The sequence below is a fragment of the Cydia splendana genome, chromosome 1 (assembly GCF_910591565.1).
Source record: "Cydia splendana chromosome 1, ilCydSple1.2, whole genome shotgun sequence".
NCBI classification, from domain to species: domain Eukaryota; kingdom Metazoa; phylum Arthropoda; class Insecta; order Lepidoptera; family Tortricidae; genus Cydia; species Cydia splendana.
Window position 1 is genome coordinate 19,865,856 of NC_085960.1, and position 22,811 is coordinate 19,888,666.

The window sequence follows — 22,811 nt, forward strand, 5'->3', positions numbered from 1 at the left end:
ATTATACGAAGTTCATTCATAAATATGTATTATTGTTATAATGAATCAATTTCAAAAGAAAGTTCGTTCTCATTCCGCATCTTAAACCTTAAGTTAAAGTTAAAGTGGTCAGTTGCTCTGTAATTAACCCATGTTTTTATTTTACTCATCGCGTCTGGTTCATTTATTGAGTATTTTTTTCAAAACCTTAAGTCCATTAATGGTTTATTTCAAATTTAAGCCTTACGCCCCAGTATTTAGATTCATTTTTATAAGGGTAACGAAATGGATGTAAATACCTTTGATAAATCACTTCTCATTTCCATAACTGACTAGTGCCGCACGCGCTGTAGCGTGGCGGTGCGCTCGCGACGCTAGTGCGGAGAAAAATCGATAACGTCAACTTCCGCAGGCGGAAGGTACATGAGGAAGACATGCCAAAAGGATTGCATTATAACTTTAGATATTGAGACATTTTATGGCAATGGTTAATTATATTGTTGGGGTTGATTGGTATGTATGTACGTATATCGAATGTCATCATCACAACCTTTGCCGGTCACTGTCAATCAAAGTAGGTAGGTAAGTAGGTATCAAGGATCAATTTATTTTTAAAATAATTAATTGCGCGAGTTAGGTTTATAAAACCAACATGATCAAATTTATACCGGGTGTGGCCTGTAACATGAGCAAAAAATTAAACTGTAGGCTGTACTCCTCATACTGACCAACATTTATTCAGCGACTTTTAAAAATAACTTGGGGTTTGATTTTAAATACACTTTAAAGTTTATTCTAAGACGCAATGTATTGCGAATTTTGTTATGTTTAAGGCGTGACAAGCAACGTCAATCACAATGATATGGCGTGGCGATGGCGTCCATTGAAAATAATATTTATTTTGTATGAAAAATAGGGAGTCTAAATACTTCATAATTTTTAAAAGTTGTAGAACAAAAGTGTCACCGTTTGAGGAGTACAATCTATGTTTTAATTATTTGCTCGTGTTACAGGCCACACCGTGTATACTATCTTATACTCCAGTACTTTTATCTCTTGTATATGTCGAGGATCTATTTATTTAGCATAAATCCTACAAAATAAAATAAAAATACTTAATTAATTTTTTGACTCATTTTAACAAACACAAAAGTATAAGCGACAAGCAAAAAATAAAAACCATTATTTATTAACTATTTAAATTTTGTGGGCCGGTTCGTTTAACAACATTTAACAACACGGCGATAAATTCTCAGAAGAGTTTTTATTTTTCTCTAGTCACCATAATCATTAATCAAAGCCATTTAAGTTTCCAAAACGGCACTGCAGCCGGCAAGGCAGCTGGGTCAAAAACGTTGCGGATAATCGGTATCTATTCTGTGGAAAATCCAAAAGTTAGCTATCAATTCATTAACCCTCAACTATTTACGAGCTGATGATTTTAAGATTTTCAAATTAAAAATAAAAATTGTGTTGCTTTGGCATATCAACATAAAAAAACAATTACGAGTAGCATAGCGTTAATTATAATCAAACGTGACATAAAAATAAAAAAAATATTTAATCTTTACATCGACAACGCTCATTATCAACACGTCCATCTCTAATAAACACACCTTCCTTGTCAGTAATTCAGTTTTACGGGCAAGGCGCATGCGCGCGATCGTCTCTTGTTTTCAACTGTGGCTCATACAATTGTTTTTATATGGCAGTGGCTCCATGGCTATGTGAAAAATACACCTCGGATCGCAGCAATGGATGCCAAGGACGAATTTCCAGAAACGGCAGGGTAAGTTTGTGATGACCTTGAAATTTTAAATAGGTAATAATCCTTGTTAATGAGCGTACCTATGTTAAGTGGTTTTCTCTGATGGTGTTAATTTTTTGAGGCAATTTTTGTGTATAAAAGTAAATAAATGAAATGAAGTCACGAATTTTAAGAAATAAAAGGTAGATTTTAATAATATATTAGTGGGGTCTAGTTCAAGGTAAAATACGATGGCTTCCTCTATACATTACAATTACGCCGCCAGTGACGTTATCCATGGAAGGAGTAGTATCTTGGAGTAGATTGTTATCACTGAGGGTATAAATTTGCGGCTTGGTTTAATCTTGGTAACCTGAGATCTAATTAACCTGCATTCGAAGTAAGATGTTGCAGTCGACAAACAGTTTTTAAAAATATTCATATATCTATTAAGATTCTTCAACAAATGTTTAGATTTATCAATATATCTATAACATAAGTAGTTATTCCCTGGAAAACATAATTTGTCACGATTTGGCACATTACGAGTATACTTTATGCTCTTCGAGAAAAAATGCTTAAGTAGTTTCACAGAAGCTTTTTTCGGATTTTATGACGTCTGCCACGTCTAGACAATAAAGTAATCTTAACATAAATATTAAATATACATTGGGTGTAGTGTAAGGTTCAGCTAGAGGTACCTACTCGTAGTTTACCCGCTAATAATACGACACGGTTGGAAAGCCTCGTACCCTTTGCATTATGTATGATGTAATGATGTTGGAGATTATTTAAATCTCATATTGCGGTTTGTAATATTAATATGCTGCACCTTGCTAAATAAACCCTGCTTTATTTGGCTATTTAAATTATACTATTTATTAATTTTAAACGGCCTAAGAGTCATAAATGGTAAATAATAAACTTATCGAAGTCTCTTAGGGCCACTTGCACCATTCACTAACCCGGGGTTAACCCTTAAAACTTAACCCTATTAAAACTTGGAGTTACCATGGTTACCAGTACAATTTGATACCCCGGTATCGGTTTAACCGGTTAACCCCGAGTTAGTGGGATGGTGCAAGTGGCGCTTAGTCGAATAGTCAGCGAGAGCAAGTGAACGTCGGTATTCCTTTTACACCTGTGTTTATTTGATTTAACTCAAAATACAAGATTGAAAAACACAAAGGGTCGGGACAGGCCGAGCGTGACACGTATTAGGGTACGGCCAAAGGACTCTAAATTAAAGGAGCCCGTTTGTTGACCCTAACAATAAGTGTCGCTTTAAGACAGAAAGTTCTACTTCTCACTATGTCAAAAGGCGCCAGTTATGAACATTAATGCGCAATTAGAAATTTTGCATGGCTTAAGTATGTTTATGTGAAAAATTAAACAACTAAAATATATTTAGGTTCTAAGATTTAATTTCACTCGCTTCCATTTCAACATAAATTAGTAAGTAGGCAACTCGCCTTAACTAGGGTCTATGAGGCATTATTAACTTGGTTATAACAAGGAACTATAATAAACCCAGGCCACCTTATTAAGCCAGGCTTATGTTCCACTGCTTTATGTTTTAATCCTCTTTAATACGTATAAAACGGAAATTCTTCGGGGTTCGTTGGACGTTAAAGATTTTTTATAGTAAATTATGTTATTCAAACCCAAAATTCTATGAACAATACAAATAATATGTATTGACCAAAGAATTTTCAATTTTAATGGATTGAAAGTACAGACAAACTAATACCTAATAGAGCGTATTTATTAAGCTCATAATTTAAACAGAAATCTAAATGTAAGCGTGATAAAAAAACCCAGTCACAAACATGGGATTTCGTGAGTTTTATATGTAAGTAAAGTAACAGCCCTAGCGTAAAAGTGAAACATTTATAATTATTTCTCTATTTAATATATAACCCAAAAACAGAACTTTCCTACAAAAACATCTAAATGCATCATTTCCGACCTATATTTTTCTGATAGATTTTTTGATGATTCGTAAGTTATCGGAGTAAGGTTTATTTTTGTATGAGTACCGAGTTGGTAGCGTGCAGAGCCGCAAGCTATTTGAAGGAAGGAAGTATAGAATACATTCGTTGACAGTGAAATAATAGTTGCTTGCGACACGGTTCCACGGTCTGTAGATCAATAATGTTGTAAGAAACACCTTAAAAAAACCAACTTCAAAAAGGATAAATTAAAATATTACATGTTTTAGATTCACTAACAACTACGTTTGAATTCCGTGGCAAGTCAAATCATAAAAGTGTTAACACACTGTCGTACTGATTGCCGACCCTGGTACGGTTCAATAAGAAAGAAAGGAAGAAAATGTTTTCTGTAATTATTTGGCTTGGCTTCCACTTCAAACATATCAGTTGCTAGCGCATAGTTGATAGCGCAACTAGTAATATTTTGATTTATCCTTTTTGAAGTCGGTTCCCTTTTTTAAAGGTTTATTTCTGCATTTTTAGTTTTAAGTTTGTGTTTTAGAGTGACACAGCATTCAGCAGAACTCTATGTATAGTTACTAGATCTCGTCAGACAGTCATTTCACTAAAAAATTTCACGCTTCGAGACGTCTCAAGTTTCAAGGTTTGGATCTGAATCCATCGATATTTGAGGATTTCCTTAAATTTCTTGTTGAACCCATCATCAAAACGACCTTGATAAAAATGTTCCTTAATAAGAGGTTATACTTTAAGGCTTTGTTTAATTTGTTCGAAAGAGAGAAAAAGAAGACATATCGCCAAACACAAAATACGCGTCGTTGCGGGGTTTTGAAAATTGAACCAATCTACGAGTAAAACTAGATGTACTTATAGGCCAGAAACTAATTTTCAAAATCGGTTCAGAAATAACGGAGTTCTGAGGTACCATAATAAGAGTAAAAAATACAGTTGAATTTTGGTAAACTCCTTCTTTTTTAAGTAACTAAGTAGGTATTTGAAAAATAAAAAGCTTTTGTCAATGTATTTCCAATATACAATGATACTGCCCGGAATAATCTAAACAAATGTCCCTTACTAGGTAATTCATTAAAAAAACACACTTAATAATATTAAGTTTTTAAATATTATAATAACACTAAATATACAAAGGGCATTTAATACCTATGAATACGTGCAAGTATTAAGCCAGTAAATTTAAGACAAATGTAAACATTTAAACAAGGTTGACGATGTTCACGAGCATGTTACCTTGTTGTTTTATTCTCGCAAACAATACAGCATTTGCATAATAATGACTAGTGAGTGACGGCAGTAACAAAAAAATTCTAAACCGGTAAATTAGGGTACTTGGATTCATGGGATAACATCGATCATCGATTTTTAAACTATTAGGGATTCGTTTCTGAACACTTTCACCCACAATAATATCAACAAAATAACCACATCATAATAAAATCCGTAACCTCGCGTTCAAAACCAACTCCATATTCCTCAAAAATCGGTGATCAATTTTACACCCGCGATTCCTACGCGCGAGCACCATATGTACTGTAAAAATACTTTGCAGAACATAATGGTCGAACTTTCCCGAACTAGTGTTGTGTTTTAATTTATCGCCACCCGTTTCGAATTTCCTCTTTTCCGCACTTGTATCGTAAATAACTATTTCCACTTTAAGAGTTGTACTTACATGAACGGTAAATTATGGAACGCAAGTTCCGCCGCGAGCTAATCAAGTGTCAGGTCTTTAACAAGAGGTCGGAGCTACAGAAGCTAAAAAGCCGTATCTCAATGCGCATATCATAGACCCATGCGGCTTTTCACATTGTGCTACTATGCAGACATGCGATGCTAATCATTGCAATCATTGAGTTGTCAATTTTGTGCCGTGCAAAATAAACTCTATTACTACTACCCAGAGTTAATTATTAAAGTTGATAATGAGTATCGTTCAGTTAATTACGACAAGTGATAAATATCACAGATGTATTTACTTGCTTACTGTAGGTACATTTGTCAATTCCAAATAGTCTTACCGAGTTCTCTATGATCACTAATTATTCTAATTAATTAAAATACAGATCCTAATACTAACTCGGATCTACATACTCGTCATTTATGAAAATTTCACTGCATAAACCTGTAGATTTTATATGATAAATGAGAAAAAAATCAAAAAAAGATATTTATTAATTAGATAAGAAAGCTCGGAGGCACTCTTAAATTAGTATAAGTTTATTTGGCTCTAAAACACGTTCAATATTACAAAATATAATTTTCCATAACCATAGCTTTAATATATTTTTCCATTTTAAAACCATTAAGAATTCTCTTGGTACAGTCAGTAGCTAACCTCGTGGACGGACGTCACTCATAAAATATGAAGGTGTATTCCACATAATTGTTTTAATTGCCCGCTGGTTTTCCTTTTCTTCGGAACCTGACGCATAATGGCCGCTGTTGGCTATAATTATACGTGTATTTAATAGCCCGTAGCAATGCTATCTGTGGTTTATAGTATTATTGCTAGTAAGTTATAAAACTGTATTATATAACTATTCCACTAAACAGATTGAGACTCAGACTATCGTAAAAATTCATCAACACGATTGACGATGTTTTCAGTGAGGAAATTGAAAAGATCTTAAAAAATAAATTCAAAAGGAAATAATTATTTTATTTAATAATAAATAAACACTTAAAACGGGTTACTATGCTTGGAATTATTTACTCCTCTTTATCCCTGAACGACTGATCTCCGGTGGAACACATTTAATTGAGTTGACATGTTAATAAGGTGTAAATGGTATACCTACTTGAAAGGTTAATTAATGGAGAGAGGTTAATCAGTACTAGTCAATTAACAGCTTTCCACCTTAACTCACGATACCTACAATATCCGACTTTTTTACCTTTAGCCGCAATTAACGTCTTATTACTACCAAAGAGTTAATAAAAGAAGAGATATAAAGTCCAAGAAAAAAATGTGCCTCGAATTTGACAGCTGTAGATTTTTTTTTGTACAGCCTATATATTAGGCGGTAGTTCTGGTTATCAAAAGTTATAGCTTGATAATTAATTTAAGTAGGTATTAAAAAACAAATAGCACCGTCTAACATCCGACAACCGCTGGGGTAAACGTGTTCTTGAGTGGAGACCGCGACTTGGCAAACGTAGTGTAGGACGCCCTCCGACCAGGTGGGATGACGATCTGCGAAAGACTGCAGGCAGATGCTGGATGCGGCAAGCTGAGGATAGGGCGCTATGGCGCTCTTTAGGGGAGGGCTATGTCCAGCAGTGGACTACTATAGCCTGATGATGATGATGATGATGATGACCGTCTAACATGATGTTTTTAATAGACTTCTTCTATAACCAATAATTATCTGCTAGGTACTAAAGCTATTCAGTTTCAAATTAATAACTGAGCACATAGTTTCCGTTTTAATGTGACTTTTACTTCAGGAGTTAGAACTTTTTTATCATAGATAGGGAGATCAACAATCAATGACCTGTTAAATACTGTGTATAATTTCCCTGCTTCTAGTCACTCGATCCTATTGGCAATTGTGGGAAGTGCGTGAGAACCAAGCAGCGGAAGGCGGGATAACTAAAAACGACGATATCGTACGGCGTGTAAATAATTCTTAATTTATAATTTAGTTATAACATAACGAACAGCGGTATCTGGAACCTATATAAGAGTCGTTGGTGTATCATAAATGAGTAAATGACCTACATAAAGTACATGTAACAACGCGTTGTCTGCATCAAATTCTCCAGCTAGTAATCGAGTTACTGTAAATGTTTTAGATACGATCTTATTTAGTGTCATGCTTGTGCAATGGGAAGTTTATAATTCATAACTAAAGCTTCACATTAATTAAATCCATATTATCATAGAGTAACATTGAAGTGAAAAAAGCGGCCAATTTCATGGGTTACATTTATGTTCCGAGCCGAGGGTTGCGTAGTCGCTATTTTCTTATAAACTAAATAATAATATTTATCTTTTATACTGGTTCTCGCTTGACAGAAGTTTATAATTTGTTTTCACCAAAATACACAGCGAAATATCTCTCTTTTTAGAAATTCTCTAAAAAATCTCTAAAATTCACGTTCCTTAAATGGAATCGCCTTTAATTATTTATAGTTACAACAATTTTTAACTATGTACTAGATAGTGGATACTTAGTACCTGCGGTTATCGAGATACTGTCCGCTGACACACGGAATGACGGACGGACGGACGATCGTACAGCGGGGGATTGGTGATAGGGTTTTGTACCCTTCGAGTACTGAACCTTCAAAGTAAGACTGACATACCTAGGTCTAGTATAATTGTTTACATTGTCATGGACATTATCACGGACAACAATTCGCATTCTTACATTGCTAATTTTCAAAACACTGTCTTACAAGACAATAGCTCGACGACTGCATGCCATCAAATGTTTGCGTTATAGAGTTAGTGGTTTCATCAATGTTTAACATAGTCGTTTGTGAAAGACCACACTTGATTAAGACTTGATTAAGAATTCGAATCTGAGGCCATCCAGCTTTGTAGTGATTGTTACTACTAATAGTACCTACGTTTGCCGATAACTGATTAACAAAGAGTTTCAAAAAGCAATATAACATTGACAAAACGGGCATGTTTTCATGCAAATTACGTAATCAATCTTGCCAAAGAAAATTGAGGTATTTCTTTGATACGAAATGATCAATGAAAGTATAATCAAGACTCACGGTGAGTGTTCGTTTTCCTCGGCTAACGATATCACGTGGGGCCTTATTTTCATTTACGTGACTGGAAAACTTATCATCAGATTCCTTAGATATGATCGAGATTTAACGAGAATTTACTTTTTGTACGAAATATCAATTTAACTTGTATTCCACGCTGAATTACTGAAAATGAAATTGAACCCACTCAAGAAACTATGCTAAAAAGCAAATGAAAAAAAAACGGATTCAATAATACTTAGTTTGTTGAGCAGTAAAGGCGGTATGGGCAAAATTGTTAATACTTACCTAAGAGAGAAATGGAAACCCGATGCCCGAAGGTAAGGGGATTTTTATAAAAGCCCTGTGTTTGCAATTTTAATACCATCCATGTAATAATACAGATATTGTTTACTGTATGACATAAAGGTTTGAACGATCTGCCTGTCAGCGTGACCCATTCGGCAGACAGCCGCATTTGAAAATTGAGTTAAAAAAATTAAACAGCAATTTAAATTATTCGAATTAATCATGAAAAAAGGGAAATGAAACGACATATATCGACATTCTAATAGTAAAACTAATTTATAACTAGGTACTAATATTCTTGGTTCGTGTGACTTAATAACACATTAAAAAAAAACATAACTCCTCAAAAAATGCTCCAAGATAAATGCATAACTCTCTAGGAATTAAATAAGCTTTAACTCTCGTTAAATTTGTGTGAAATACGACACTTTACGAAAACTATTATTAATTTATTACCTACTTACTTGTACATAGGTACTATAGGTAGTTACTAAGAATTGTATAAATTGTATTTATTGTTACCTATTTTAAACTGTATATTTTTCTATGTATGTATAGATTTATATCTATCTTTTAACGTGGATATCTATCTATGTTTTAATAAAAGATTAATTGAATTTATTGCTGTTGATAATTTACGATAACACCCTGTCTGGTTACTGTCAATCCTGCGGCGTCAGTACGAATGCTGCGTTATACGAATTACCATCGCAGTTAAGTAGTAGGTTGTTACTTTATAAATATAGGTACGTGGACATTATAATGTTAAATCAATCAATGTTTCAGGTTTTAAAGTCATCTCTAGACTTCATCAAGACGCAGTTATGCACGCTGGCAATTTCGATAACGCTGTTCAACTTTGTGCGTCTTCCGCGAGAAGCGTTCAGACATGGAACACTTCCGTACCTGGTGGTGTACTCGGTGTGGCTCGTGCTGGTTGCGCTGCCGGCCAGTCTTCTGCAGCTGGCGGTTGGGCAGCTCAGCCAACAGGACCCGGTTGGGGTGTGGAGAGCAGTTCCTATATTGAGAGGTAAAATTAGTATAATACTTAGTAGAATATACGTTACTTAGCAAGATCAATCAGATGTTTATAAGCACCTGCTATATCCATGGCCATGTGCCCAAGTTATAAAATATTGTTAAAGTAAACTGTCTGATCAATTATTCTTTAGAACCTATTAGGGAATTAGGGTAAACTACCCACTGATTGCCTCCTTAAAGCCCAAAAGTTATTAGCCCCTGTTTTTTAGAAAAGTTACCACCACTTATTGCATACTGCAATAATCAAACCCAATAGTGGTATACTAGTATAATAATATGACAAAATATGCATTTTCCGTTATATTAGTATACCACTAGTATAATAATAATTACGATGAATAAAAATTTACCATTTTGTTTAAAATTTCAGGTGTGGGACACTTGAAAGTGATAACGTCATACATTTGCAGTGTATACACCATGATGTACGTAGCTTTATCGGCAGCATATCTGATCTGGATAGGGAAAGGCTCGTTCCCTTTGAAGGATTGTACAAAGCTACAAATAACGCCAGTAAGTGATCTTAAATAATATGGACCATTTTATGTAAAGTTGTCCCCTACACTTTTTTTTAATTTGTGAAATTTCATGTTATTTCTACTCAGAATCACGAGCTCTTTCTATCCTAAAAGGAGAAAAAAAGTGTCCCAAGGTTTTTATTCCCATTCAGTTACCATTTTACGTCACGGAATGGAAAGATCGAAAATTGTATGGAAATTTTGGGACACTTTTTTATCCTATTAGGATCAAAAGAGCTCATGATTTTGAGTAGAAATAACATAAAAAATCCCAAATTAAAAAAAAAGTGTAGGGGACAACTTTATGGGCCCATATACGATTCCTTCCAAGTTTCAAAATATTAAATGTCAATTAAACACAATGTTTACATCAACTAAAAGGTAAATATTTAATTAGGTACAAGAAACAGTTTCATTTCGTGAGTTTTCCGAGAGGAAAAGCACAAGGTACTACTTACTAAATCAATAAATTAACAAAAATAATAAATCACACAGAAATTAATGAAACTATGACATATCATTAATCATGACTCTCGTAATACAAAAGTAATTGAAGTTAAGTGTGACAAAAAATACATACCTTTTTGGAGCCAATTTGCAATTTCATGTACAACGATCAAGTTTCAAAAGTCTTATCGTTGCTCATTCGAAAATTTAAATTACCAGATGAATAATTTATTTGTTTCTGTTTTACAGCACGGCTATGAAAACAAAATGAATGCGTCCGAATGTTTCAAGTAAGTTTTAATTTACGCTTGAGTGACTATTTGACTCTTTGATAATTTTATTCAATGTCCTTGTATTTGTGGTAGTTACGTTCAAGCCTCCATTTTATATTGATAATAAATACAAGCAAATTACAAAGTCCCTAACAATCATATTTCAAGTAAAATTTCATAATATCCTATCTAAATATTATGTATCCCACATAAATCACTTTTAAGAGACCCATTTCCACTCTAATTTAATGACACCTTAACCTGTATCATATTTTTTTCAGTTCAACATTTTTGGCGCCATTTACAATGTACCCGCAGTACTTCGGGATAATGGCCATAATTATATTTATTTTATGGTTCTTCGTGCCCATTTTGTGAGTAATATCATTGTTATTTTATTGCTAACGAGGGTGCTAAGTCACCTGGGTTGAGTAAGGAGAAAATTGCCACAGTACCTACATTACAAAGTCTTATGTTTAAAATATAATCCCATCGGAAACAGTACATATTATAATAATGCAGCCTATATACGTCCCACTGCTGGGCACAGGCCTCCTCTCATGCGCGAGAGGGATTGGGCTTATAGTCCCCACGCTAGCCCAATGCGGATTGGGGACTTCACATACACCTTTGAATTTCTTCGCAGATGTATGCAGGTTTCCTCACGATGTTTTCCTTCACCGAAAAGCTAGTGGTAAATATCAAATGATATTTCGTACATAAGTTCCGAAAAACTCATTGGTACGAGCCGGGGTTTGAACCCGCGACCTCCGGATTGAAAGTCGGACGTCATATCCACTCGGCCACCACCACTTCATATTATAGGTATAGAAAAAGTCTCGCAACGCACTCCTTCTACTGCAATAAAGTTTTGAGAAATACTTAATGTAAGTTTGTTAATTTATTCCTTACCGCCCTATTTACCTGTCCATAGAACTCAACTGTCATAAATGGTTACCCAATAATGATTAGTTATCTAATTTATGTTTTATAATTACTGCATAAATATTAGACACATTTTAAATGACTTGGAAATCGCCCTGCTACACAAACATATAAAAATAATGTATTATTTAAATAAGTCCTAATTGAACAAAGCGCTAGTCTTAGCTATCATTTAAAAAAAACGTTCCGGGAGTGGGCAGTCAACGTGAAAAAATGTTCAATCACTGGAAAGTGCAGGGGTCAAAATGTCCATACGGAACCGGCTTTCTATGTGGCAAAAAGTATTAGGTAGGTTAGGTTCGTTAGGTAGCTTCAGATGCCCGAAGGGCAAACCGCCCAGAAATAGGCTAGGCCCGTCTAGTTACGTCTAGTTACATAGACAGCCGGTTCCGTATGGACATTTTGTCCCCTGCACTTTCCAGCGATTGAACATTTTTTCACGTTGACTGCCCACTCCCGGAATCAAAAAAAATAAGGACAAGTCACACTAGACCATAATAAAATTTTGACCATGCCAAAAGTGTTTTACCAGAAAAACGCTATGCTACTAAACGAAAGTAGCATAGCAAGTAGTACATTTATGGACTCGCAATAAACACTAATCAATGTGTAAACTCGCCCCAATGTGAAGGCCAGCCATACTTACCCGTATGCCACAATTACCTGTATCGACCATAATGGCTGCTAAAACAGTTTTCACTATTTTCAATAGTTTCGGATTTCCCCTTATTGTCCTACTTAAAATAACACTGTATATTATCTTAGTCTTTATTTATTTTCAGATTGTATCGTCTCCGAAAATCACTGAAGGTGTCACTCAGTATCTTGGGACCCATCACAATGATAGCTGCTATAGTGCTTTGTACGTTTCTGTCCAACGGTGATGTACTTTTTTCTATGCTCGAAGATTGCGAGCAATGGAATGTGCTATATGAGCCTTTTATTTGGCAAAGTGCAATGGTACAATCCTTGTTATCGACGCAAGTTGCTGGAGGATACTTGATAAGTGCTGGTGGGACGGTGTACAGACATTCTGATGTCCGGTGGTAAGTATCTGAAAATATTCACATATCACACGTAACGCCGACTTTAAAGATTTGTTTAACTTTTTTTGCCTCATTTTAAATACAAAATTTTGCCCGCTGCTTTGTCAGCCTAAAAGTTAACGGTCCTGTATAATTTTTCAGACAATTAGTAGGTACCGATATTACGTATCCTATATGTTAATCCAGGTGATGAAACATCTGGATATGAACTTATACCTTTCGTGCTCTCTTTCTCCACCGATTGACTCCCATAAAAATATACAATCCGTTTAACCGGTTTTACATTACATTAGTAAATACCTACATTGTCTACATATATGCCTAATATTGAGCAAATTTAGAAACATAAAAGAGTTTATTTGTAGACCACAATTATTTTGGGAATTGAACTGTCTAGTTTATTTAGGCAACGACTCGATCACTGAAACAAAATACATCGGTAAAACTTTTCCATAATGCTTTTATGACGCTGTTAAACATTGCTGAAAAATAAACTACTGACATTGAATTGAAACTATTTCACGGATCCTATATTATTTGCAGTACTCATGATCAATGTATAAATCCAACTTTTACCTACTAGTCGAGGGTGGAAGTAAACGACGGCGTTGCATGAACAAAAGATTTCCTTTGGCAGGATTGGTCCTTAGGACCTAAGGATGGATTTAAGAAGTGGAGCCACCGAGATTTTTGATGTAAATTTTTAGGGAGGGGGGGGGGGGGGGGCTCAACTTTATCTTGATATCTATATCATTTTAATTACTAGGCCAACTTTGGTATCGTTTTCGTATAAATCGGGGATGCCGAATTCATTTATGATATCATTCCGGCACCATTCCGCAGTAAAAACACATTAAATATGAAAAAAAAACTTTTTTTTATTCCTCTTCACGCTTAAACTGCTGAACTTGAGCTTTGGTATAGAGATGGTTTCAGTCCCAGGGAAGAACATAGGATACTTTTAATGTCAAAAATAATCCCTAAAGGGTGTAAAAAGAGAGGTGGAAATTTGTATGGGGATTCAATAACCGCTGAACCGATTTATATAAAATTTGGTATAGACGTAGTTTGAGTCCCGGGGAAGAACATAAGTGAGTATTTATTCCAAAAAAAAATCCCTTAAAAATGAAAGGTAAGGTGTAGGATTGTATGGGAAATCAATAAACGCTGAACCGATTTGGATGAAATCTATGTCTACATCTTTGATTTAGTTGAAAATGATACTAAACTTGACTTAGAACCTAAACTTAAAGAATTATAAACCTCAGACGTCGCAGACGCTTAAAAACCCCCCCACCCCCCACCATCTGGGTGGCTCCACTTCCTAAATCCATCCTTGGGTCCTAAGGACCAATCCTGCCAAAGGAAATCTCTTGTTCATGCAACGCCGTGGTTGACCTTTTTATGCTCTGAGCACACTCAACTATACCGCTTTAATTATACTTACCTTTACTATAGTTTTTTTTTTTCTATGTAATGCAGAAGGTTTTGTTATTACAACTGCAAGCTATTATCAACTATTATTTATTTATATTTTAAATAGATAGCCCCCGATTTCCGATTGAGTTAAAATTTAAAATGCCCTCGTAATAATAATCGAACAAAATTAAAAGTTTTCTTATTAATATTTTTCCAAATATTTATCCTGTTTTTATCTTATTTCAGGACGACAATTATGATAATAATGGTTAATTTAATAACAGGATGGCTTTGGGTATTTATGTGGGAGTCCATCGGTGGCGAAGGCACAAAAGATACTAGTTTTGTATCAATTTTAGTAGTAATATACCAGTCTTCAGTGGCAGAAAAACGGAGTAAGGAGTGGCCGATATTGGCGTTTGGGATTGTGGTATTGTCTGGCGTAATCACTGTGGTAAGTGGTATATAATCGTAAACATAACTATAACTATAACCATCACGGAACAATGGTGTTCTGGACATTTAGAAGGCGTGCGCGGAGCAGAAGCCAACACGTAGAAACACTTTAACCTTTGGTACACCGAAGGGATATTGCCCTTGCCAGGTTCGAAATGTAAAATGTCATAACGCCGGAGGCCTACTGAACGGATACCCGGGATCTGGCTACCGCAGCTGGTATTCACCTCTCGACATTCTCTTAGCCGCTCAGAAATGTTGCCCTATTGTCGCACACACTGTGCGTGCGGCCTTTGTGGAGCCCACTCATTGAGTTGGCGAGTCACCGCCTGCTTTTCACAATTCTTACGCCAGGTGACCGCTATATTCTCCTCACATAGCCCAACACGAAAAAATAAGCCAGATATATAAAGACGGATTAAAGTCGTTATGAAAAATTTCCACGAATTTATAATACTCGTACCGTATAGTATAAGTCAGGTAACTTTAGTCCACAACTTACTACTATGGTCCAAATTCAAGTTCCTGTAAAATATACTAATACCAAAGACATATGTAACTTCGTATAAGACGAATACGCTTGGTTAAAATATGGCATAGTGATGTGGGGAAATAGCGTGGATCTAATACAACTATTTAGACTACAAAAACGCTGCATTAGAATAATAGTTAATATGCCTTTAAGATCGATGGAAAGCTGTAAACAACATTTTATCGAAAAAAAGTTACTAACATTGCCATCGATCTATATCATGGAAGCATGCATCTTTGTGAAAAAGAACATCACCCTATTCCCACAATATACACGCGCACAAAACCTACGACTGCGAAATAAACTCGAAAGACCTGCATCAAAATTACAAATGGTTCACTCTGGTCCTTTTGCAATGTGTGTAAAATTGTATAATCATTTACCAGACATTATTAAACATGAATCTGACTTTAATATATTCAAAAATAATTTAAAGACATTCTTGCTGGATAAATGTTTCTACTCTACTCAGGAGTTCTTGCCAGAATTGTAATGATTTAGATTTAGATTTAGATTTATTTATTTCATAATATGAAATTACAATATAAATTATTTTACACTAATCTATACGAATTTATATTATGATCGTCAAGTAGGAAAATAAGAATTGATTATAATTATACAAATGTCAAGCAATAAGTACACAATTTAAAAACCATTATAACTATTATAAGCAATCAATTAATTAACTAAATTTTTTAACAATGTCAAATAATATAAAAATGTAAAAACAATGTCAATACAGTAAGCATGGATATGTCATAATGATCGTCAAATAAAAATAAAAATGAAATATAGGTCAAAGAAAAATTAATTACATTCAGTTTATTGTGTTACATGTCATTTCCATATATTCATTTACAGAATATAATGGATTATCCAATAAAAAGAGTCTCAATTGGCGTTCAAATGTTTCGTCAGATGGTTCAGTTCGCAATTTTGCAGGTAGACGTTCATAGTACGTTGGTCCAATCACCCTCGGATTTTTGACTGAAAGTGCCATGCGACGCGGCACTGTGCGTAGTCTACCCGTGGATCGGAGCTGTTTGCCCGCAACCTCGACACGTTTGAACATTGGCAAATTATTTCTTACAAACATTAATACTTGAAATATGTAAAGTGAGTAGTGTGTCATTATACCGATTTGCTTGAATAGCTCCTTACACGAATGTCTGGCTTGGACTCCAGCTAGCAATCGAACCGCCCGTTTTTGAAGTATCAAGACTCGCTTTGAATCTGTGGAATTTCCCCATATTAACGTCCCGTAAGATATTAATGAATGAAAATGGGAAAAATACACAGCCTTCAGTGCTTTTCGTGATATAAGTGGCTGTAGTTTCTTGATGGCGAAGACAGCACTACTCAACCTATTGCATAATTGGTCAACATGACACTTCCAGCCAAGGTTCGAGTCAACCGTAAAGCCCAGGAATTTGCTCTCAGAACACAATGGCATTGGGCCGTTTGTAATACACGAAGGTACTGCAGTGCCACGAGCTGAAAAAATCATCACGTTTGACTTCGCGACATTCAAGAGCAACCCATTCGACGAAAACCACAACTGTAGCTGATCACATGCCTCACGGATTTTCTCAGCAAGCAGTTCATGGGTTTGGTAATGTTAGTATTTAGTTATAATTAGGTATCGGCATTCTTTTAGCTTTATTTAAAATTATACAGTCATGTAAATAGCTAATTAATAATTTGTAATTATAATGTTATTTTAAATTTTAATTGTGTGTAAATATTTTTGATTGTATTATAGTTCTTGACCTTTTTTAGTTATTTTAAGTTATGAACATTGATTGTTATTACATATTTTAATTTAATTTGTTTGACATGCCTAGAATTAGTTATTATACGAGTATTAGTTGTTATTTTAGAATAAGAATTGCTGTGCCCTTACAGGGTCCATGTCACTGTACTGGAAATTATTGTAACACCTTTATGTAACAACATGGAAATGCAATACACAATAAACATAATCATAAAGTCTAAGGAAAAAACTGCCTCGGAATTCAAGTAAAAGTCATTCTCGAATAGATGCCGCACACACCTTTAGCCTATCCTCGGCTAGATGGCGTGACGACACCGTTTCATATTGAACAATTTTAACACATAGATATCAGTGAATGAACATGGATCAAAATGATATAAAAATAAGAAAATCATTTATCCATATATATACATTTTTTGTTAACTTTATACGTTTTCATTTTGAGTTTTAGTCGTGTGTCGATAGATGGCAGTAAATTTACAGTGACTACAAAATTTACAATGACAGGACCCCTCTATACTATCTATTCTTTTTGCTAATACTATATGTATAAGTATTTTTCAAATTATGTTGAGTATATAATATAGAAAGAGCATTATTGTGTCTCAGCTCCAAAATAAATTAAACGAGTACAAATCATAAAGGCTCGTTAAGAATCAACTTTAAAACCTGGACCATAGTTGTACTTAAGGACCATAGTTACCTGATTTTACGGTAACAATGTGTTTTCCCGATTTCAGATGCTGCTCCTCTTCACGGTATTTAGCAAGTTCAGTCGCACATTCAGCGACCACTGGCGACTAGTTGCAACTGCATCGTCAGCTGTAGGTACCACATTAACCATCGCAGTTCTACTAAAAGGTCTCAACGTAGTGACGGTCCTAGACGAACTGGTGGTACCGGTACTGGCAGCGTTTACTACTGCCGTGGAAATCGTAGGATTTGTGTTCATTTATGGTAAGCAGATATACATATAACATCTCTTATCTAACTTGCAATGTTTGTATGTATGTTCGGATCAAATCTTGCAATATCTAATATACCTACTTCCCTTTATTCAATTGAGCTGTAACTTCGCATACATAAAAGTTGGGTGACAATGCAACATTAAGAATGACTCACGTTAGACCGGGCCGGAGCTTTCGGCGCTTACTTTTCTATGATCCATAGAAAACGATGCGCCGGAAGCTCCGGCCCGGACACGGCCCGGTTTAACGTGAATCGTCCTTTATGGTACCATCGAGTTGATCTGATGGACACAGAAGCCACCTCTGTGATAAAACAACGCAACCTTATTGTGTTTGGGATTGTAAGAATTATCTCGATGAGTAATGTTGCAAGAAAAGTATAGTCAGCAATTAAAGCTTATATTATTATTTTTTGTCAAAAAAACTTATTTTTACGGATAGGTACTTAAACAATTCTTAACAAATTATATGACACGCTTTGGCATTACTGCAAATATTAATAGCTAAGTGTTTCTTTGTGTAAGATTTCCTAAATCATGGCAACTAAGTCTTTTTCCAGTTAATAATTTTACCGACCATGTTGCATGTAAACAAACTGACTACAAGTAATATTTCACAGTTTGACAGTTATTAAAAAAAATTTAAAATATATTTTCAGGCTGGCATTACCTAAGATTAGATATAGAATTCTTGACTGGCACGAAACTGCCTTTGATCTGGATAGCGGCGTGGGCGTTGGCACCAATCCTCCTCGTCACCGTCTCGGGTTGGTGGCTGCGAGTCCTACTGCATACCACATGGAATCAAAACTTGTCGCTGTGGCCAATGAGTGGTGTTTTCATTGGCATACTGGTAGTCCTCGTCCTCATGGCGGCCATAGCTGTGGCTCAAGAGGAACAATTTAATTTAGTTTCGGTTAGTTTTCTGCATTTCTATAAAAGATAATATAGATATAGTCATACAAAACTCAAATAAGTAAACTATTACACTTCCATGTCTATTTAGTTTGTATCAAAGACTTTGACGTAGAGTAGGTGAAGAGAGCTTAAAAGTCCGCAGCAAGCTCGGCTGAATTTCACCTTCCCATACAAACGGAGTTTCGTTCTCATTTTAAAACTACGTGTCGGATTGTAATAAAACTTTACCCATACAATTACCTCATGTCATGTAGATCTATGTCTGTAATTATCTATATAACAATCGAAATAGAACAAAAACAAGTTTTATATGAAAAACTTAAATTCGCTGTATTTATTTAACTATGGATCTGAAGCTATATGAACTAATTACAGGCATAGATACGAGTATATCTTATCCTGTTTTATGTACATACAAAGTTTCAGAGTAATCTAGCCGGTCGTTTTAAAATGTGAGCGTAACTACGTTTTTATGTAGAACCGAGCTTGCTGCGGACTCTTGAGAAAAAAAGATGCCGCCAAATCTGGCAGAATATATGGTGCTATACGGCGCTATATGCTATGTGGTAATTAAATTATCAATCTTCAGTATTTGACAATCAAAGTTACCGCAGAATGTAAGGGACCGTACATCGACATCTATTTCAGATGTCAAATTCGAAACACGATGGACACCAAGTCATGGACATCAATCAATTATATTAAATAGAGTCGTTGACTTAAACTAGCCATAAGGGTTTCCTTGTTCTATAAATTGTACTTATTTTCCAAAGTTAACTCTGTTTATTATATTTTGGGGTAGGTAACATGTACAGTCTCAGTCAGATATGTTTATACCTATACAAACATATCTTTGACGTCGGCTACGTGTACCAAGTTTTGATAATCGCATAATTCCTTTATTTATTGTTTTTATATAGCTTTCCACTTTTAGAACGGTAATAATGAGTCACTCAAACAAGGGACAATATTGTATACAAATATTACATGTTAACGGAAAGGAATAGGTTTAAATGCATGCTACAGTATTAAGGGATTAAAAGAAATTATATCTTGTTACAGAAAATTGCATCTTCCTTCAGATCCTCTACACTTTGGGGTCCAGAAGAGCTCATGGCTCGATACGTATGGATGTCTCAACGAATCACAACCGAACAGGATTCTGAAACGAACTTTCCTCAAACCGTACAGAAAACGAACGGAATGTTTACTGAAGATTGGATCACACCAATACCTTCTTACGTAGTAGCCTCAAATCTTAAAAATGGATATTTAGGTAAAGAAGAAACAGTTGCCGAAGTTAGCGGGGTAATTTATGCAAATCATTCAATATCAAAATCCAAAAAGATAAAAAAATTAGAAGAAAAATTCAGATCTCCCAATATTTGTATAGCTAAAACTGAACTAGGTGGTTCTTTAGCTTGTAATTGTAATAGACATTTTACTCTTAACGTGCCGGATTTAAGAAAAACAGAAGTAACAACATCTCTATAGAAGAAATATCCGAAAATGTTAAGTTCAAATCGTACAACGAAGGTCTTACCTAGTCGTTATTTGTGGTTTTATATTTTTAAGTCTGAGTAATAAATAAAACTAGTATTAAGAGGTCAAGCGTAAATAAAATGTATATTTAGGGTGAACCTAAAGTAATAAGACAAATGTATGTACCTAAGTAAAGTTATTTAAAAACATTTTATCGCCTTTTTTGTGCCTTTGCTGTATGTCTTTTTCTTCCTCGCGTTATCCCGGCATTTTTGCCACGGCTCATGGGAGCCTGGGGTCCGCTTGATAACTAATCCCATGATTTGACGTAGGCACTAGTTTTTACGAAAATTTGTTTTGTGCCTTTGCTGTAAGTATTTAATATTAAAGCTCTTTGGCTCCTAATTCCAATAGACGTTAGACCAACATTCAATTTAATTTGTTTAAACAACCTTTTATTTAGTTCCACCTGTCTCGTATCTATACGTTATAAAATCTTTCATGCTGAATTACTCACTTCGATTGAGTTGAAACTTCAAAGTTGGGTGACAATCCTGTACTATCGAGCAGATATATTACAAGAATAAGAATAGTTTATTGCCTAAAAAGTGTTATGTTATGATGATGAAGACTGGAGGTGGCCATAGGAACTCTGTGATAAAGCAACTCAACCTCATTGTGTTTGAGTTTGTAAGAATTGTCTCTAAGATGAGTGTCAGTTGGCTGTTAAAAGGAAAGTACAGTCAGAAGGCATAATAGTTTGTCTCTAAATGAAATTTTTGATAAAAAAAATATTACATCAAACTTGGAATGTTCCTACAAGACGTTGATAATAATTTCTTGTATAAAGAGATGAGCAAAAAAATAAACGCAAATAAAGAAAGTTTTTATTTTTAGAGAAGGGTCGCAAAAGCAATGTGAGTGACTGTCAAAAGAAACTTTCGGTTCGGCCTAAAAAAAAATACGAAAATGATAATCGTTCGTAGAAAACGGGCACGGGTGGGAAAAAATGAGAAATGGAACAAGTTTTTATCATAAATCTAAAGAAAAACTCGGAAAAGTTACTTGTGAGAGCTCGTTCAGTTTTTGCAGTTAACTGAGTTCGTTTGTAAGTTACGAGTGTATGAAAAGGTAAGAAGAACTATTTAATCTATTTAACTTACATTTTTTTATTCAGATTTAGGTTAAATTTAATGTCATCTATTTTTTCCACTTTTATTTTATAGCAGGCACCTAACAGTCCCAGATTATTCATTACGTTTGATGATAAACTTTTACATAAATAACGACAGGTAAGCGTAGAGGAAAACGGCAACAATGGTGGTGGCATTATTTCAACAAAGGTTTTATGACGATATCCGGTTCTCCTTAATGATAATGACCTTAAAAACCTGCCTCTGGAAAAACTATCGGTATATGCCGCTAAGGGGTTAAGTAGAATAATATCCCTAGGGTTCGAAAAGGCAAAGCGCGTCAAAAGTAAGAGCCGCCAGATTGAAACCAACTGAACTTACACTATAAACGTCATATAAATTTGAATAAAAAAACGCCATCAATCATTAAAAAATTTTGTTTAAAACCTATTTACTTTGGTCCAAAACCTTTTAACTTTACAATTTTGGCTCGCCGACTAAAGTAAATCCACCTGCCCCTGTTTTAATATTTACTAACTCGAGATAAGGCACGCGTGGCACATCATTTCGGCCTTCAGTTCTGTTTGGATCACCCCTTACGTTAATGAAAATAATAAAGCTTACCGAGATAAGTTCTATGAAGGTAAAATAAGGGCTTTCATAGCCAGATGTCTGCCGTCTTTCAATAGTTACCTACAATGTACATATTGAAATATTTGCTTAAATTGCTTTTATTCTTTATTTGTGAATACATTCTGGCTGAGGACCACGGTTTTATTATTTACCAAGGTGATAGTTGATTCTTAAATTGTTTGTGCTCGTTGGCTGAAGGTAGTTTCACTTAGTATATTCATGATAACGTGAAAACTAAACATTGCTGTCAAATATTTTTATAGTCTATACGACAGATTATTTGATTTTAGGAATCTTTATATTTTTACCAATATATATCAATGTAAAAAAAAATAAACTAATAAACTGACAATTATTCAACGTTAAAGTTTGTCAATAATTTTTGCAAGGCCAAATTCAAATAACGTCTTTTAGCTTAATAAAATGCTTGGAATGATAATTTGTTACTTTCACGGAACATAAGGAAAAATTGCCCGGGCTCGGGATAGATAATGCCGATAACGGCATCCC

The 22,811-nt window shown here is 34.8% G+C and overlaps 1 protein-coding gene across 1 annotated transcript; it reads left to right on the forward strand.

The window, feature by feature from the left end:
- The first annotated feature begins 1,598 nt into the window (after positions 1-1,598).
- Positions 1,599-20,761, forward strand: LOC134791676 (sodium- and chloride-dependent glycine transporter 2-like). The gene is made up of 10 exons (XM_063762766.1): positions 1,599-1,768; positions 9,502-9,745; positions 10,127-10,269; positions 10,971-11,011; positions 11,275-11,367; positions 12,721-12,984; positions 14,650-14,857; positions 17,909-18,125; positions 18,795-19,051; positions 20,116-20,761. The coding sequence occupies exons 1-10, from the start codon at positions 1,685-1,687 to the stop codon at positions 20,545-20,547; spliced, it is 1,983 nt and encodes a 660-aa protein (XP_063618836.1). The 5' UTR covers positions 1,599-1,684; the 3' UTR covers positions 20,548-20,761.
- The last annotated feature ends 2,050 nt before the right edge of the window (positions 20,762-22,811 follow it).

What these genes read in the sequence shown, in the direction of transcription:
- LOC134791676 (XM_063762766.1), top strand. Translation starts at nt 1,685, where the DNA reads ATGGCAGTGGCTCCATGGCTATGTGAAAAATACACCTCGGATCGCAGC. An exon ending in AGACATTCTGATGTCCGGTG is followed by an intron (nt 12,985 to 14,649) that starts GTAAGTATCTGA and finishes ATCTTATTTCAG; the next exon opens with GACGACAATTATGATAATAA. An exon ending in TGTCTGGCGTAATCACTGTG is followed by an intron (nt 14,858 to 17,908) that starts GTAAGTGGTATA and finishes TCCCGATTTCAG; the next exon opens with ATGCTGCTCCTCTTCACGGT.